This window comes from Bison bison, unplaced genomic scaffold (assembly GCF_000754665.1).
Source record: "Bison bison bison isolate TAMUID 2011002044 unplaced genomic scaffold, Bison_UMD1.0 scf7180017864368, whole genome shotgun sequence".
NCBI lineage: Eukaryota > Metazoa > Chordata > Mammalia > Artiodactyla > Bovidae > Bison > Bison bison.
In genome coordinates, this window is record NW_011494940.1 from 1,571,329 (window position 1) to 1,590,693 (window position 19,365).

The window sequence follows — 19,365 nt, forward strand, 5'->3', positions numbered from 1 at the left end:
ACAGGATCCAACCAGTCCATCCTAAAGGAGATCAGTCCTGGGTGTTCACTGGAAGGACTGATGTTGAAGCTGAAACTCCAATACTTTTGCCACCTGATGCAAAGAGTGGACTAATTTGAAAAGACCTTGATGCTGAGAAAGATTGAAGGCAGGAGGAGAAGGGGATGACAGTGGATGAGATGGTTGCATGGCATCACCGACTCAATGGACATGAGTTTGAGCAAGCTCCAGGAATTGGTGATGGACAGGAAGGCCTGGCATGCTGTGGTCCATGGGATTGCAAATAGTTGGACATGACTGAGTGACTGAACTGAATTACTCTTTATCATCACCAAATTTCCTCAAGCCAGGAAATTTCTCCTTAGTGTTGCCTAAATACCCTCCAGACAAAGGTCCGTATAGTCAAGGCTATGGTTTTTCCAGTAGTCATGTATGGAGGTGACAGTTGGATCATAAAGAAAGCTGAGCACTGAAGAATTGATGCTTTTGAACTGTGGTGTTGGAGAAGACTCTTGAGAGTCCCTTGGACTGCAAGGGGATCCAACCAGTCCATCCTAAAGGAAGTCAGCCCTGAATATTCATTGGAAGGACTGATGCTGAAGCTGAAGCTCCAATACTTTGGCCACATGATGTGAACAACTGACTCATTGGAAAAGACCCTGATGCTGGAAAAGATTGAAAGCAGGAGAAGAAGGGGATGACAGAGGATGAGATGGTTGGATGGCATCACCAACTCAATGGACATGAGTTTGAGCAAACTCTGGGAGTTGGTGATGGACAGGGAGGCCTGGCATGCTGCAGTCCATGGGATCACAAAGAATCAGACTGAGCTACTGAACTGAAATACCCTCCACCCAGTCTTCCCTCTGGGCTTTTTCTCATGGTGTCTACAAATTCCTAGCCTGATGTACCCTCCTCACTCTCTCTACCCTCCTCACTCTTTACCACTATCCTATAAGGCACCCACAAATTTGCCCTCTCAGTCTTCCCTGACTACTCCAGCCCACTGACAAATTGCCTGCAGTCCAATTACACTTTATTGTGCCACCTAATTTTCCTTGTTACGCTTGGTTTTGTTTGGGAAATCAAACTGTAAGCTCTTGAAATCAAAGGCAATGTCCTTTAATTCTTTTGAATCCCTACAGTACCATGGTGCCAAGCATTTAACAATCAGTTGGTAAGTGGTTGATTTATTTTAGCGACTTTATAGTTAATTACCAGGGTTACAGTCACTGATAAAACATGGTGAAGAAAGAGTAAAACTAATCATTAAAAATAATTATTTGGAGTAACTGTGGTTTTCTGTTTTCCTTTCTAGGTCGTTTTTTTTTTTTTTTTTTTAATATTAAAGAGTCCCATGGTTACTATTCAGCTTTGTAATCATTTACTTATCTTTGCAGACCAATAGAATCTTAACAATTGCTATGCTTCTCTTTAGTTACCACTCATTCAGCTGAGCAATGTTATACCTTCTTAGGAAGCATTAGCTTAAACACCTAAGATTAATCAGTTTTTCTCTCCCCTTTAGTTCTAATTCCTCTTTCATTTTGGTGCTCACTTATACATCTCCCATTCTTTATCTCTGGGAATTGCAGTAGCTATGCAATATGACCTTGTTTTATTTTCTGCTTGTTTCCCATTCTCTTAATTCTAAATAAGAATATATTCACTGTTTCTATATGGTTTCTAGGTTTGATAGAAAACTAGTATTTCACTACTGAAATAGGGAGTTACCTAGGAACAAAGCCATTCATTTTTGCAAAGAGCAGTCTCAAGACTTTCTCCTTCTGCTCCCAGGTCAAATCTCCAATATCCACATTTCCTTGAATATCTGTCCTAAAGAATTTCAAAGAAAAAAATGGAAAAAAGTATGATCAAAGGAAGCATCTCTTTTTAAAATATATATAAAATATGTAAACATGAAAAAAGAACATTTCCAAATCATAAACTGAATATTACGATGTTTCCAAATGTAATGACTACAAAGCAAACTATGTCTCGGAGGAGGCGATGGCACCCCACTCCAGTACTCCTGCCTGGAAACTCCCATGGACAGAGGAGCCTGGTAGGCTGCAGTCCATGGGGTCTCGAACAGTCGGACACAACTGAGCGACTTCACTTTCACTTTTCACTTTCATGCATTGGAGAAGGAAATGGCAACCCACTCCAGTATTCTTGCCTGGAGAATCCCAGAGATGGGGGAGCCTGGTGGGCTGCCACCTGTGGGGTCACACAGAGTCGGACACGACTGAAGTGACTTAGCATGCTAGCCAATTTGAAGTTTTACATAGTAATTAAAATGAAATAAAAACTGTAACAACATGAAAAAAATCTGTGCCCAAAGATTAAGCAAATAAACAGAATAGAAAGTTGTGAGGCAAAATTATGTATCCAGATAATTATGTATCCACAAAGACAAAAGAAGTAAGAAAAAATAGTTGTTTGGTGCAATTACGGATAAATTCCTTTTAGCATGTCTTTAGTATTAGATATTTTGCTATGAAAATAGAGTGATGAGAGGTAAATATATAAAATAACATGTAACTTATCTAGTTTACTTCTTACCTCCAAATAAGGGTATAGCTAAGCTTTCCAGGCAGGTATTTATCTATACCATAACTTTTCTAAAGGATTTATAGTCTACTTGCTATTTACAAAAGTTGGCTAACATATAGATACAGTATAGATGTAGAATGTAAAAAACATTTGCATATATGTCAGTTGGGTTAGTTTAGATTTTGCCTTGTGATCACCATATACTTTGTCCTTCCCAATCTGCCTCTTCAGCAGATACTGTAATATTTTAACTACAATTTCTGCTTTCCTGGTAGATGCAATAGAACACTAGGGTTAAGGTGATTAATTGCTCAGAAGGCAGAATAGGAAGAGTCCAGTTTCTGCAATAATAATGTGGAGAGTCATTTTATGTACCTTCCTCTGAAAACTTATATACCACTTAATATACAGTAGATTTAAAAAATGAAAAGAAACTGCCTTATATATGGTGGGGACTCAACTTGCTTGATATATTTAAAAAAATAGAAAAAATTACAGTGAACCTCTGGTAGTAGTTATTATAATAAGTCTATTATTATAATAGAGTAATAGTGTTATTAATAGACTTCCAAATATGGCAAGAAGATAAAAAAAATTATAGTATGGACATTTTTGAAGAAGAGTAACTGGCCATGTTCAACCTTCCCAACAGCTATATAATTTAAAAGAACTTTCATATTAGCCCATTAAAAAATAATTTAAAACAGAAAATACATTTGGAAGCCCCTCTTAATAAGATACTAAGTGCATGGTAGTAGGGATTTTTTAAAATTTCTTAAGGCCCTTGAAGAATCTAATTGCACAGGGATATAAAACAATTTTTTCAGAGTAATATTTAAAATGTACTATAATCCATGGTTTATAGGGTGAAAGTATTCAAACAGATATTCATGCTAACAGGAAATAATTAATTATTGTATATAGCCTGTGCGTGTTAGTCACTCAGTCATGTCCAACTCTTTGTGGCCCTATGGACTATAGCCCGCCAAGCTCCTCTGTCCATGGAATTCTCCAGGCAAGAATACTAGAACGGGTTGCCATTTCCTTCTCCAGGGGTATATAGTCTGCAACTGTCTGCCTTCATCATGGTGGCAGCAGATCTCTTCAGTGTACTTTAGACACTTGTAGGGACTTTCGGTTATGACAGAGTTATGTTGATTTTTTAAATTAGAGGTTTGGTTAGATATTATTACCTATGAATTTCATCTCAGAATAGTAAGGGGAATATTACAAAATATTTGTGAAAGTATGTTTATCAAAAATGTTTAACCTGAATCTAATCAAACCTTTGAAACAAATTTACAGGAAATGGAAGAAAGGAACGTGTTAAAAGATATTACAGTGACATTCAAAATGGAACAAACAATCCCTCTGACAAGTCTCTGTCATACAAAACAGAGAGACAATACAAAACAGAGAGACAATCTACTAAGAAGACCCCACACATTATGCTAAGCATGGGGTTACAAAGATGAGTAAGACAGTTTCTCTTCTCAAGTAACTTACTGAGTAATCTATTTAATACTTAGATACTGTCAAACTGAACTTGTCAGGATTTTTATTTCTCTAAAGAGCAAAAAAAAAAAAAAAGAAGTACAAAAGACAAAATATTAAAGCATCATTAGTACCATTTATCAGCCTCCATAAGATCCTGATTCACGCTATTGGTGCTATGTTCTCTGCCATCAAACGTTCGGATTTTGGGATATTCCATTCTTCCTACACACGCCTCTCTCATTTTAAGATTGAAAGCAGTTTGTGCTAACTGTTTATAATGCTTTCTGCTAAATAGGATCTGTTTCTTTACTTGGTGTAGAGCATCTAAAAAGAATCTTTCCACTTCTGTTCTCTCATCTAGTATGTTCTTGGCCAGCTTCTTTATTCGATTCATTTCCTTGTCCTTCATCTGAAGAAGTTGCTGCAGCTTGAAAATCTCAACCTGACCTGCTTGGTTCTCTACCATTGCCTGTTGCTGCAGTTTTAAAACTTCAGTCTCAAACTCTTTGGTCATGCAAACCAGAGCATTCTCCAGGCTTACTACCTTCTTCTGAAGAGTTTGGATTTGTAATTTCTGCTGGGTAAGTTGCATTATCTTTTCTTTAACCAATAGATCATTGATCTCCTAAAACAGAAAGATGAGGGAGGTGTGAGTTTTTTTTAATTAATTTCAGACGTAAAATTTACTCACTAATTTCCATTACTTTAAGAGGTTTGAGTTTGAGGCCAGGTTGCAATGGTGATATTTTTGCTCTTCTGTGCATAAAGAGTAAGAAACATCAAGAGTCCTTTTCTGGACTTAACAAAGACCACAAATTTTACTAATCAAGGCATTTTCCTTCTTCTAAAATTATGAAAGCTTCAGTATTTTATATTATCAAAAGAATATCCCAATAAGACTATACAGTAAAATTACTATAGTAATTTAACAACTACATACTGCCAACTGTGGCAATCTGCTAGTTGCCTGTCCCAGTGTCCATTTTCCATTTCATACTTCATAATAAAGCCCTAATTTTATTCAGAAAAGCACTAAGCGCAGATGAAAACTCCCAGTTTCCCTAGTAGTTCAGCAAAGCCATGTGACTAAGCTCTGATGAAACATTTCGCTGCAAGTAGAAATGTATATAGCACTTTCAGGAAGACCTCTGAAGGGAGGAGCATACTGTCTTCCTCCTTGCTCTTCTCCCTTCCTGTTGTGAGAGCTCCAGCAGCTGTTGGGGGCCATGGGGTGACTCTGTGGAGATAAGCCATGTGCTGCAGAACAAAGTTAAGGAACCCAAGTGTCTGCTAACTTTGTGGCATTCCAGCTCTGGACTGCTTACCTCCAGACTTCCTTTAGGGAGAGAATACACCCTTACATGGGGAAACCACTGTAGTCACAGCTGAGAACCTATTCCTAAGTGATTCAGGGACCAACTCTAAGCAACATAAAATGAATACAAATGTATTAGAGCACAGGAGTTACATTTATGTTTCAGAGATATTCTTTATAAAGCCAAATCTAAAGTTTCTTATAAATTATTCAGTAATTAACTTCTCAGGTAAGAAAAATACATCAACCAGACAGAAGAAAAATGGCCCTATTGTCCTTATATATCATTACTATACTCAGTTCTCACTATTCACCAAACAAACAAGTTGAAAACAAACAAGAAAGTTTAAATGAGAATGGGAACCTTTTGCTGTGAAAGGAAAGTCTGAGTCTCTTGCAACTTCTGGGAGTTTTTTTGTAGAGCATCAGCTTCCTTCAGATGGTATGCGAGAGCTTTCTGGAGATAAATATTCTCTTTAAAAACACTTCTTCCAGCGTTGTTCAATTGCCTAAAAGACCCCAAAACACAGACCTAAGTTTTAAATATTACCAAAGTAGATCAGTGACTACTTTATCCGCTAACATTAATAGTAATGATCATTGGGAATTCCCTAGCGGTTCAGTGATTAGAACTCAGAGCTTTCACTGCCATGGCCCAGGTTCACTCCCTGGTCGGGGAACTAAGATCCTGTAAGGCACGTGGGCAACAAAAAATAATAATAATAAATAATAATGACCAACACTTATTTAGCTTATGGTGGGTACTCTATACTTGGGTGGGGATCTTTTTTTTTTTTTTTGGGGGGGGATCTTAAAACTAAGTTCTCACCAATGGAAAAGTAAAGAGTGATATGTTACTTCCAGTCCAAGGCAGTTAAGGGCAGGTATGTGTTTCCCATACTCTCTCTTTGTCCATGTGACTGGACATAAAGAACAAAATGGAAGCAGCCCAGGTTCCTGAACCACCCCTAGAGTACAGCTGTCAGACCCACATTAGATTAGAAATAAACCATTGAAACCTGGGGGGCTTCCCAGGTGGCACAGTGGCAAAGAATCTGCCTGCCAATGCAGGAGACACAAGAGACTCAGGTTTGATCCCTGGGTCAGGAAGATCCCCTGGAGTAGGAAATGGCAACCCACTCCAGTAGTTGTGCCTGGAAAATTCCTTGGAAAGAGGAGCCTGGCTGGCTATAGTTCATGGGGTTGTAAAGAATCGGACACAACTGAGCGACTGAACACATTAACACATTGAGACCTAGTTTATGCATTAACACAACACAGTTACTTATATAACTAATATACCTATCCACTAATTATTAATATCCACTATTATATTATAATATATTATATATAACTATTAATATCCACTAATATACCTCATGATAACCATGCACAGTTGGCATTATTAATACCATTTTTAGATGAAGAAATTAAATTTCAAAAAATTTAAGAAATCTTCCTACAGTCAATTAGTATACATGTTGAGAACTAAAGTGTAACTTCAAAGCCCAAGTTTTCTCCCCCACACTCTGCTGCTACAAAGAGGATGGGAGGAAAAGGGTGGAGACACAGAGAGAAGGAAAGTAAACTAGAAAATATGAAGGAAGCAAACCTGGAGAGAAGAGGGTAGAAAACATAATAAGAACAAAAAAGACTAGCAAAGAGGTGAGAGAGGCTACTAGAAAGAAAAAGGAGGCAGTGGTCTCTTACACAACAGCTTCATGGTGGGCTCTGTCTGCCAGCATTATTATCTTCTTTTCAGCCTCTTTTTCTAGTCTATGCTAAAAGAAAATAGGCTCTTTTAATACAGTTATATCTAGATTATGCTTCTATCCCACTCCAGGTTATTCAGTACACAAACCAGAAACTGAGAGCCACTTTTTAAAGCAAATCCTTTTATATAAACCTGACATGAGTACTTATTTGCCTCACCCTCACTTCCCTACATGCCCAGCAATTTGTGAAAAAATCTATTTAATTCTTTCCTAAGGATGAAAAATTAAAGAATGAAAAGAATTAAAGAAAAACCATGGGGACTCAGAAGATTCTGTAGAGGAGAAGTGTTCCAAAGCACTTCTCATAATGTGGAGAATTAACTCTAGATGCACAGAGAAATGTGGAAACTTGTGATGCTAAAGAATACTTCTGAGCCCCTTTTATTAACATCCTTAGTTAACGTGACCAAGGGAGGCCTTCACATGAGCCACAGGAACCTCTCCAAGCCCACCTCCCCACGGAAAGTGGCACCTGCAGCCTTAGTTCCACCAGGGGACACCAAGCTGGGGTGAGGGGCACTGTGTCCTGAAGCCTTGCTCAGATGACAGCCCCTCTTGAAGATTTCAAGAATGTCTAACTAAGGCTGAGATAATCTGCGGTAGATAATCTTCTTATAATAAAATGCCCAAATGAAAAGTTATGCCTCAGAATACATATAAATACACTTATTTTGTTCTAGTACACACAATATTTACTAATTAATGCAAATATGTTGTACCTTTTCTTCAAAAAACTTGCCTTCCAGTCTTCTAAGTGTCTCCTGATGTTTCCGCTCTGTGTTCCTTAAATCCTCCTTTAGCTAAAATTAAAATAACCAAAAAAAACAAAGACTGGTCAGTAGGAAATGGGGTGGATTGGGGTATGCTGTGGCTGCTGCTCAGTCGCGTCTGACTATGCGACCACTTGGACTGTAGCCCACCAGGCTCCACTGTCCACAGGATTCTCCAGGCCAGAATACTGGAGGGGGTTGCCATTTCCTTCTCCAAGGGATCTTCCCAACCCAGGGATTGAACCCACTTCTGCATCTCCTGCATTGGCAGGTATCTTCTTTACCACTGAGCCACCTGGGAAGCCCCAGATTGGGGCATATCCCTGGAACATTCTCAATCAAGAAACATTCTCTGTCACACATTACCTCTTAATCTTAACACACAGAAAAACCTCATGCCCTCCCTCCGAGTACCATATTTCTCATAAATATTTATATATTGGGAAGATCCCCTGGAGAAGGAAAAGGCTATACCCACTCCGGTATTCAGGCCTGGAGAATTCCATGGACTGTATAGTCCATGGGGTTGCAAAGAGTCGGACACGACTAGGTGACTTACACTTTCACTTACAAGATTAGTACTGAGTTTCTAAAAAGCTTTTCAAGAATAACAGTTCTCAGAACATTCAAATAAGTTATTATAATACTCATCCCCACCAAATATCTTCATTTTAAACACATGAACTCACAGAATCATAATTTTCAGAGTTGGAAGGAATCTTAGGAGTCAGACTATACAAATCTCCCACTTAACAGGAATCTTTACTATGAGAAAAATATCTAGAGACAGAAGTACCAATAATTCAAATCACGTTAATTTCCTAGGCTGCCCTTTAAGAGTTCTCATTTTTAGAAAATTCTTTCTAGTATAAATATAAAAAGTATCTCCCTATGATTCTCATAGATGGATCCTTCTATCCTCTAAAACTACATAGACTAAAAAGAACAGAAAATTCTTCTAGGCAAAAGAAAAAAAAAAGTGAGCTAAATAACCCTGATTCTGAAGGCTATATTTATTGGTAAGAACTAATCAGATGAAATAGGTATGCTCAATCTAACATTCATGCCACAAAAAAAAGCAATAGAGAAGGACTTTCCATCAGACAGACCCAAGGTTCAACTGTTACCTCTCTCACCAGCTGTTCTAGCAAATCATTATCTTCTCTAAGTCTCAGGTCTCCAGGGTAGAAAGATAATAATAGAAGCTATCTCATAGAGACATGGCAAGGATTAAATAACAAATAATACACATAAAATACTTAGAATAGTAATAATCATTTAATACAGAGGTTAGTTGTTGTTGTTGTTGTTCATCACTAAGTTGTGTTTGACTCTTTGCGACCCCATGAACTGCAGCTTCACTGTCCTTCACCATCTCCCATAGCTTGCTCAAACTCATGTCCATTGAGACAGTGATACTATCCATATCCATCTCATCCTCTGTCGCCCCCTTCTGCTCTTGCCCTCAGTCTTTCCCAGCATCTGAATCTCTTCCAACTGGTACACTCTTTGCATCAGGTGACCAAAGTATTGGAGCTTAAGCTTCAGCATCAGTCCTTCCAATGAATATTCAGGGTTGATTTCTTTTAGGGTTGACTGGTTTGATCTCCTTGCTGTCCAAGGGACTCTCAAGAGTCTTCTCCAGTACCACAGTTTGAAAGCATCAGTTCTTCTGCACTCAGCCTTCTTTATGGTCCAACTCTCACATCTGTACATGACCACTGGAAAAACCAAAGCTTTGACTAAACAGACCTTTGTCGGCAAAGTGACGTCTCTGCTTTTTAATATATTGTCTGTGTTTGTCACAGCTTTTCTTCCAAGGAACAAGCATCTGTTAATTTTGTGGCTGCAGTCACCGTCCACAGTGATTCTGGAGCCCAAGAAATGAAATCTGACACTGTTTCCACTTTTTCCTCATCTATTTGCCATGAAGTGATGGGACTGGGTGCCATGATCTTCGTTTTTTGAATGTAGAGTTTTAAGCCAGCATTTTTATTCTCCTCTTTCGCCTTCATCAAGAGGCTCTTTAGTTCCTCCTCACTTTCTGCTATTAAAGTGGTATCATCTGCATATCTGAGGTTATTGATATTTGTCCCGGAAATCTTGATTCCAGCTTGTGAGTCATCCAGCCCAGCATTTCATATGAAATACTCTGCATATAAGTTAAAAAAGCAGGGTGACAGTAACTCAGCTGGAATTTCATCACCTCCACTAGCTTTGTTCTTAGTGATGCTTCTTAAGGCCCACTTGACTTCACACTCCAGGATGTTTGGTTCTAGGTCAGTGTCCTACCATAATGGTTATCTAGGTCATTAAGAGCTTTTTTGTATAGTTCTGTGTATTCTTGCCACCTCTTCTTAATCTCTTCTGCTTCTGTTAGGTCCTTGCTGTTTTTGTCCTTTACTATGCCTATCTTTGAATAAAATGTTCCCTTGATACCTCCAATTTTCTTAGAGACCTCTAGTCTTTCCATTCTATTGTTTTCCTCTATTTCTTTGCATTGTTCACTTAAGACAGCTTATTTTAATCTCTCCTTGCTATTCTCTGGAACTCTGCATTCAGTTGGGTATATTTTTCCCTTTCTCCTTTGTCTTTCACTTCTCTTATCTCAGCTATTTGTAAGGCCTCCTCAGACAAACACCTTACCTTCTTGCATTTCTTTTTGGGGATGGTTTTGGTCACCACCTCCTGTATAATGTTACAAACCTCTGTCCATAGTTCTTCAGGCACTCTATGTCTATCAGATCTGGTCCCTTTAATCTATTCATCACCTCCTATATAATCATAAGGGATTTGATTTAGGTCATACCTGAATGGCCTAGTGGTTTTCCCTACTTTCTTCAATTTGAGTCTGAATTTTACAATAAAGAGCTGATGATCTGAGCCACAGTCAGCTCCAGGTCTTGTTTTTCCTGACTGTACAGAGCTTCTCCATCTTCAGCTACAAAGAATGTAATCAATCAGATTTCAGTATTAACCATCTGGTGATGTCCATGTGTAGAGTCATCTCTTGTGTTGTTGGAAGAGGGTGTTTGCTATGACCAGTGTGTTCTCTTGGCAAAACTCTGTTAGCCTTTGCCCTACTTCACTTTGTACTCCAAGGCCAAACTTGCCTGTTACTCTGGGAATCTCTTGACTTCCTACTTTTGCATTCCAGTTCCCTAGGATGAAAAGGACATCTTTTTTTGGTGTTAGTTCTAGGAGGTCTTGTGGGTTTTCACAGAATCATTATTATTGTTTCTAATATTGTCCTTCCTTATATTTAACAATTTTCCTTACTGTGATCTCTGTCGTAACAGTATTAAATCTCCATTTGATCCATATCATATGATCTTTCAGATATTCTTCTTTCTTCTTGTATTTTTTATACATTTATAAAAGGCCTCATACTGTGAAAGACTTTCAGAATTACTGTCAATATATAAATGTGTGGAGAAGTCTACTGTCTAAGTAGGGTAGGGTGCAGTAAACCTTTCATTTGCCATTGGACTCCCCCAAAATCTATAAATTAATAAAGAAATCTTTTGAAAGATGATTAGGCAATGCATATCAAAAACCTTAAAATTCATGTTGTAATTTAATCTATAAATTTCACTGTAACTTCCAAGAAGTTATCCTAAAAACCAATTAAAAATATAGAAAAATACTTTGTTATTCAGATGTTCCTTGGTTTATAATAGTGAAAAATTAGAAAAACAATCCAAATGTCCAACAAGGAACCAATTGATAAATCATGGTATATCTACCCAATGGAAATCCATGCATCCAGTCAAAAGGTGTTATAGAAAAATACATAATAGCATTGAAAAATGTTCACAATATGTAAGTGAAGAAATAAGGTTAATGCTCCTTTTGTTAATCAGGTAGATGGAAATTACTTTTTCTTTAAATTTATGCTTTGAATACATTTGGCAATCTAAAGTTAATTAGCCTCTTTTAAATTTGTATATTGAATCGTATATGCACAGTATAATTTTCTTCCCTTGAGTCGTGAGCCCCACACCTGCCTTAATTCTTCCATATTTGGGATTCCACAGAACCACCTTATGATTCACATTAGCAAGGATCTTTTATTTTTGAATTTTAAGTTTTCCTGGCCCACCAACCCTCTTTCGAAAGGTCCAAAATCCATTTCTCCACTAGGTGGCAACATTGTTCTTTAAAAAAAAAAAAAATTCACACCAAGGCCCAATCGAATATGAACAACTAGTTCTTCATTCACTTTGATTCAGAATGTATACCTACACTTCAGGATGGCTATTTTGAGAGTTCCTGAAAAGTTAAGGAACTTAACTTGGTTCGGTTTTATAAAACTAGATATTCTTTCTAGAAAACTTTGCAGCTTTATCGAGGAGTGAGTGAATGAAAGTCGCTCAGTAGTGTCTGACTCTTTGCAAGTGGACTATACAGTCCATGAAATTCTCCAGGCCAGAATACTGGAGTGGGTAGCCTTTCTCTTCTCCAGGGGATCTTCCTAACCCATTGTTGACAAATGTATGCTATTTCAAGTATACAGCACAATGATTTGATATACATATACACTGTGAAAGGATTTTTCCCATCTAGTTAGTAGAAAACTTGGTATTCCTTCAATTACATTTTAAATGAAAGACCCACTTAGTATTCAACATAGATTTATTGAGCATTACTCTGTATCTTGTACTTCAATAAATACAAAGCACAATACTGTTCATGCCTCAAAAAATTTACCATCTAGCAGGGGAGATAAGACAAATGATAACTATAATATCAAGATAGATTGGACTAAGTGGTATAAAAGAAATACAAAATACTATGTGCTGTCCTTATTCGCTCAGTCATGCCTGACGCTTTTCGACCCCATGGACTATAGCCGGCCAGGCTCCTCTGTCCATGGGGATTCTCCAGGCAAGAATACTGGAGTGGGTTGCCATACCTTTCTCCAGGGGATCTTCCCAGCCTAGGGATCAAACCCAGGTCTCCCGCATTGCAGGCAGACATGGAAACACACAAAAAATCACTTTTTTGCTAATCTTTTTAATTTTTTTCTTTTTTATAGCTTAATTTAAATATAATTGACATATAAACAGTATGTACATTTAAGCTGTACAATCTGCTAATTTGATACACTATATTGCAAAATGAATACTACTGTAGCATTAGTTAACACCTCCATCATGTCACAATACTACCAGTACTTTTTTTGTGGTGAGAATTCTTAAGATCTACTCTCTTAGAAAGTTTCAAGTATATAATACAGTATTATTAGTTAGGGTCAATATATTATACTTTAGATTCCTAAAAACTTGTCAATCTTATAACTGAAAGTTTGTACCCTTTGACCAACATCTCCCCATTTCTCCTTCCCCTCCCCTCCAGCACAAGTAACCACTCTGAGTTCAGTTTCTTTCTTTTTTTTGGCCGCATTGTGGCTTTGTTGAAATTGGCCATAGTATAAGTATTTATAACCAAGGAAATCAGTAAATGTTACAAATAAGAATTTTTTTTTTTTTTTTTTTGCAAAGAGCTACACACCACTGTTAATTCCATGTGACATATACTATTTTAAGCACTGGTGGCTCAGACACTAAAAAGTCTGCCTGCAGTGTGGGAGACCTAGGTTTGATCCCTGGGTCGGGAAGATCCTCTGGAGAAGGAAATGCAACCCACTCCAGTAGTCTTGCCTGGAAAATCCCATGGGTGGAGGAACAGTCCATAGGGTTGCAAAGAGTCAGACATGACTGACCGACTTCACTTTACATATATGAACTCCTTTAATCCTTACAACAACGCTATGAGCCAGTAACTCTTACCACCCCCAATTTTTACAGATGAGGAAACCTAAGTATAGAGAAGGTAATTTGCCCAAACCTCAAAGCTGATTTCAGCTACTTGTGTCCAGCCCTCATCTATGCCATTTATTGCATTGTCATTAATGCAGTAAAACTATATTCTGAACTGAGGGAACAGAAAGAGTATGCAATGTCAGAGAAACTTTCTGAAAGTACTCAGGTTTCCTCACTCCATCCACCCCTACCCAGTGTGTCTTAAAATTTTCTGAAGTTATCATTCATCAGTCTATATATATTTTCTTTTAGGACTTTGCTACTTTGCCACTACTGTTTTCTACAGCCGTAGTAATTCCAAAGGTTTAACTGGTGATAAATGCAAGAGGGTGTATTGCCTAAGATCTGGTGAATTCACAAAGAAATCAATGCTTAAAAAAACAAAAGTCTATTAAGACTTTCTGCATTCAGTCCTACACTGATATATCTTCCCTGTTTTTCTCAGATAATCTCTAGAATGTCAAAGGGAATCCTTTACCATCTCACAGGAGTCAATGTCTATGAAGGCCTTTGCAGACATAAATAGTTAATTCTAATGTCTTCTTTTTAAAGAAAGAAAGAATGAAAGAAACTTACATCATCTAATTCTTTCTCCACTTGGATTTTTCTCTTCTGGAATTGTTTTATTGTTTTGAGCTCTGTCTGAATCATGCCAATTTCTTTGGCCTTTTGATGGAACTGTCCCTCCAGCTCACTTACTTGCATAGTAAATTTTCGTTCCTGTATTAACAACAAAACAAAAAAAAGGTAAATGACTTAGGAAAAAGAACAGAGGTCACACAAAGTCCTGTTGCATTTGAAGCCTTAAGCCATTTTTCTTTCTTCTTTGAAGAAAAAGCTCCCTTTTTACCTTCACATAAAGTTTTAATTTTTATTAAAAGAGACCAAGTACCTTGAATAAGGAGAAAATTCTAAAATGACCTGATTGTGTATAGAAAAGTAGATATTATTTAAAAGAGGTATGAGAAGATTGCATGCGTGCTCAGGCGCTTCAGTTGTGTCTGACTCTGTGTGACCCTATGGACTATAGCCCGCCAGGCTCCTCTGTCCATGGAATTCTCCAGGCAAGAATACTGGAGTAGGTTGCCATGCCCTTCTCCAGGGGCTCTCTGCAACCCAGGGATCGAACCCACGTCTCTTATGTCTCCTCCATTGGCAGGTGGGTTCTTTACCACTAACACCACCTGGGAAATCCTCATGAGAAGACTAAACAAATCTTTAATCTATAAGAGAGATAAATAACATCCCTGATCCTAAATTAAAATCAGTAAGCAAAGAGACAAGGAGAGGGCCAATATCTCTTAAATAAATAGAGAAGATGGTGAGAGAAAGAGGAAGGAAGGGGGAAGACAGAGGAAAAGGAAAAAGAGAGATGAGGAGAAAAGGAAGAGGAGAAAGGGAAGAAGAGAGAGTAAAGAGAAAAAAAAGGGGGGAGGGAAATGGAGGAGAAAAAGGGCCAGTAACACAACTAACAAATGAAAAGAGCTATCAAAGTGCAAAAGACACTTAACCACATGAAAAAAATGCTCAATCTAGCTCAGAATAAGAGAAATGCAAATTGAAATACAATAAAATATCATTTCTTACCTATCATGTTGACAGAAACCCATTTTGACAATATACTCTGGTATATTGTCCCATTATATATTCCCAATGTATAAACCCATTTTGACTATATACTCTGGTATATTCTGTCCATGGAGACATGGACAGGAGTTACATTTCTCAGAATAGACTGTGTTTGATAGATTTTACTTTGGAAACACATAAATATTTTACATAATTGCTGCTGCTGTTTAGTTGCTCAGTCATGTCCAACTCTTTTATGACCTCATGGTAACCCACCAGGCTCCTCATGGTAACCCACCAGGCTCCTCTGACATGGAATTTACCAGGCAAGAATACTAGAGTGGGTTGCCATTCCCTTTTCCAGGGGATCTTCCTGACCCAGGGATCAAACTGGTGTCTCCTACTTGGCAGGTGGATTCTCTACCACGGAATCATCAGGGAAGACTATTTTACATAATTATAATTATATAGTTATATCATTTCACATTAATTTCTTAAAGCAACTCCTAAAAAAAAGCAAAATGTATTGCTGAGTTGGTGGCATAACCTTACAGAAAGGAATTATTTCAAATTGTTTTTAGACCTTGTTAATTTGATCAGAAGCAACAGTTAGAACTGGATATGGAACAACTGACTGGTTCCAAATCGGGAAAGCAGTACATCAAGGCTGTATATTGTTACCTTGCTTATTAAATTTATATGCAGAGTACATCATGAGAAATTCTGGACTGGATGAAGCACAAGCTGGAAGCAAGACTGCCAGGAGAAATATCAACCTCAGATACGTAGATGACACCACCCTTATGGCAGAAAGCAAAGAGGAACTGAAGAGCCTCTTGATGAAAGTGAAAGAGTGAAAAAGTTGGCTTAAAACAACATTCAGAAAACTAAGATCATGGGATCTGGTCCTGTCACTTCATGGCAAATAGATGGGGAAACAGTGGAAACAGTGACAAACTTTATTTTGGGGGGCTCCAAAATCACTGCAGATGGTGACTGCAGCCATGAAATTAAAAGATGCTTGCTCCTTGGAAGAAAAGTTATGACCAACCTAGACAGCTTATTAAAAAGCAGAGACATTATTTTACCAACAAAGATCCATCTAGTCAAAGCTATGGTTTTACCAGTAGTCATGTATGGATGTGACAGTTGGACTATAAAGAAAGCTGAGCGCAGAAGAATTGATGCTTTTGAACTATGGTATTGGAGAAGACTTTTGAGAGTCCCTTGGACAGCACGGAGATCCAACCAGTCCATCCTAAAGGAAATCAGTCCTGAATATTCATTGGAAGGACTGATGCTGAAGCTGAAACTTCAATATCTGGCTACCTGATGTGAAGATTTGAAAAGATCCTGATGCTGGAAAAGATTGAAGGTGGGAGGAGAAGGGGACGACAGAGGATGAGATGGTTGGATGGCATCACCGACTCAATGGCCATGAGTTTGAGTAAACTCTGGGAATTGGTGATGGACAGGGAGGCCTGGTGTGCTGCAGTCCATGGGGTCACAAAGAGTTGGACACGACAGAGCAACTGAACTAAACTGAACTGAATTTGACTATAGATCACTATTGGTATATATCCTAATGGGAAAAGTTCCCCCCGCCAACTCAAATCCTAAACTGTATCCACCAGTTTATGTGGGTAGTAGTATTGATATTAGTATTCTGTGCCTTTGATGTATTGAGGTTTGAAGAAAATACACAGTTACATTGGTATCATTAAGAACCAGGATTTTGGGTGAGGGAGAAAGAAGACACAGATAGGGTTAAGTAAAAATCCTGTACTCTTGCATCTGAATTTAAAGTATTAGCATGAGCTCATGATATATTTTAATCTTCAAAAAATATGTTTCCCAGCGCTGTCCACTGAAAAGCCCTAGAGCTCAAGATCAGAGAACTACTCAAGATCAAGAACTACTACGAGATGATTTTCGACAATAACATAATTTCATGTTATTTTTGAGCATCTGTACAATCAAATGTATGAGCTTTAAGATCACTGAGTTCTCAAGAGGACTTAACTTATTCTCGTGTCTTAAATATCTGAACTTGCCAGAAACCTGACCACCAATAAGTGAGGCATCAGTGTACATACCAATTTTTCCTTCTCCTCTTGGGCTTTTTCCTTTGTTTCATTCAATTGCTGTTTCAGTTTTTCAATCTGTAGAAAATGAAAATAAAGAGGAAGGTAAAGAAATTTCTCTGTATCCTAACTTAATTACATAGCCCAGTTTTCATGTGCTATTACCAGTAGGGAGTACTTCCCTGGTAGTCCAGTGGTTAAGACTGTATATTCCCAGTGCAGGGAGCATGGGTTCAATTCCTGGTTAGGGAACTAAGATCCCACATGCTGCACGGCACAGCCAATAGAACAGAACAGAATGGAATAAAATAAACCAGTAGTGTTGGAGAGGTGGAGTAAGGTGGGAAGATGAGAGAAGAGGACATTATTTATACTGTTAACTTGCTATTGCCAGTTTCCAAAATTCGGCTATCATCATAATTGCCTGGGTAACGTGTATGGTTAAAAAATTTTTTTTAATTTACCATCTTAACCATTTTTAATTCACATTGTTAGGCAGCAGATCTCTGGAACTTTTTCACCTTACAAAACTGAAACTCCATGTTTATCAGATACTAACTCCTTCTCCTCCCTCCCCCAGCCTTTCTACATTGTTTGTATGATTTTGACTACTTCAGGTATGTCCACAGAAGAAAAACCACACAACCTAAAAGTTGTGAGTGAAGTTTTATTCCAGGATTATACTGAGGGTTATAGCCTGGGAAACAGCCTCTCAGAAAGCTCTGAGGAACTGCTCAGAAGGGTTAAGAGAACAGGCAGAATATATAGCAGATTCTTGCTGGAAAAAACATGTAGTCAGACATCAGAATGTTACTAGTAATCACAAGGAAAAGGTATTTTGAGTTAATGATTTTAGTGCTTTTCTGTGTCAGGGAAGATGTAAAGACCTGGGCTTGCTGAAATTATTCCTTAGATATGTATGTTAATTATCTAGGGCCAAGTATCCAAAGCTCAGAATGCTTCCTGTTTTGCTCCAGCCTGAATTTCCTCCCCTCAGGACGCACTGTGGAAGGAGGCAGGTGGCAGGCGAGGGTCGGGGGCTGCAATGGCTAATGGCTTGATCCTTGTAGAACTGGAATGGTGGGTGACATTCTTTGTTTATTGGAATGTGGGGCAACACTCCCTGTCCATAGATACTTCATATGAGTAGAATCATACAGTATTTGTCCTTTTGTAACTGGCTTATTTCACTTAGCATAATGGCCTTGAGGTTCATTCATGTTGTAGCACACAACAGGATTTCCTTCCCTTTTAGAGCTACATAATATTCTTGTATTTGTATACCACACTTTCTTTATTCACTCATCAACCAACAGACATTTGGGTTGTTTCCACTTCTCGACTATATGAACAGGGTTTCACGAACACTGGGTGTGCAGTTACCTCGTCAAGATCTTGCTTTACATTCCCTTGGAAATTCCCACTCCAAAGTGGGATTGTTGCATCTTATGATAATTCTATTTTTAATTTTTCGATGAATCTCTGTACTGTTTTCCATAACTGCTATACCATTTCACATTGCCACCAAATTGCACAAGGATTCCAATTTCTCTACATCCTCACCAACACTTGCTATTTTCTGTTCTTCTGACAGTAGCCATCTTAATAAGTGTGAAGTGATAACTTGGAATTTTGATTTGCATTTCTCCTAAATGAGTAAATTTTTAAAGGAAAGTTTCAAGGAGAGTACAAAGAATTCTCATGTACTGTTCACTCAATTTTGCCACATTTGTTTTCCCTTTATGATAGGTCTATTACATATATACATGTGTATATATACATACATATACATATATATATATCTATATGCAGGGAGCTGCCTGTGAGAATGGGGTCCTTTGTCTGAAGGACACAGCTCTGGGAGCTGCCTCAGTCCTTGAGGGTTTGCTTGCAAACATAGCTCTCTGTCCCGCCACCCCAGAGATTAGGCGCTTATTTACTGCAGGCACCTGGAGTTCTGTGCAAACTTCTCAC

General features: G+C 38.1%; 1 protein-coding gene across 1 annotated transcript in view; it reads right to left on the minus strand.

Moving 5' to 3' along the window:
* CCDC176 (coiled-coil domain containing 176) overlaps window positions 1-19,365 on the minus strand; it is a 44,807-nt gene that overhangs the window by 11,848 nt on the left and 13,594 nt on the right. Inside the window, exons 3-9 of the mRNA XM_010855758.1 lie at window positions 17,404-17,469; window positions 14,315-14,458; window positions 7,863-7,943; window positions 7,079-7,149; window positions 5,733-5,877; window positions 4,185-4,678; window positions 1,735-1,836 (exon numbers count right to left, since the gene is read on the minus strand). Of these exons, the coding sequence (XP_010854060.1) occupies window positions 1,735-1,836; window positions 4,185-4,678; window positions 5,733-5,877; window positions 7,079-7,149; window positions 7,863-7,943; window positions 14,315-14,458; window positions 17,404-17,469 (1,103 nt within the window). The remainder of the gene's footprint in view (window positions 1-1,734; window positions 1,837-4,184; window positions 4,679-5,732; window positions 5,878-7,078; window positions 7,150-7,862; window positions 7,944-14,314; window positions 14,459-17,403; window positions 17,470-19,365) is intronic.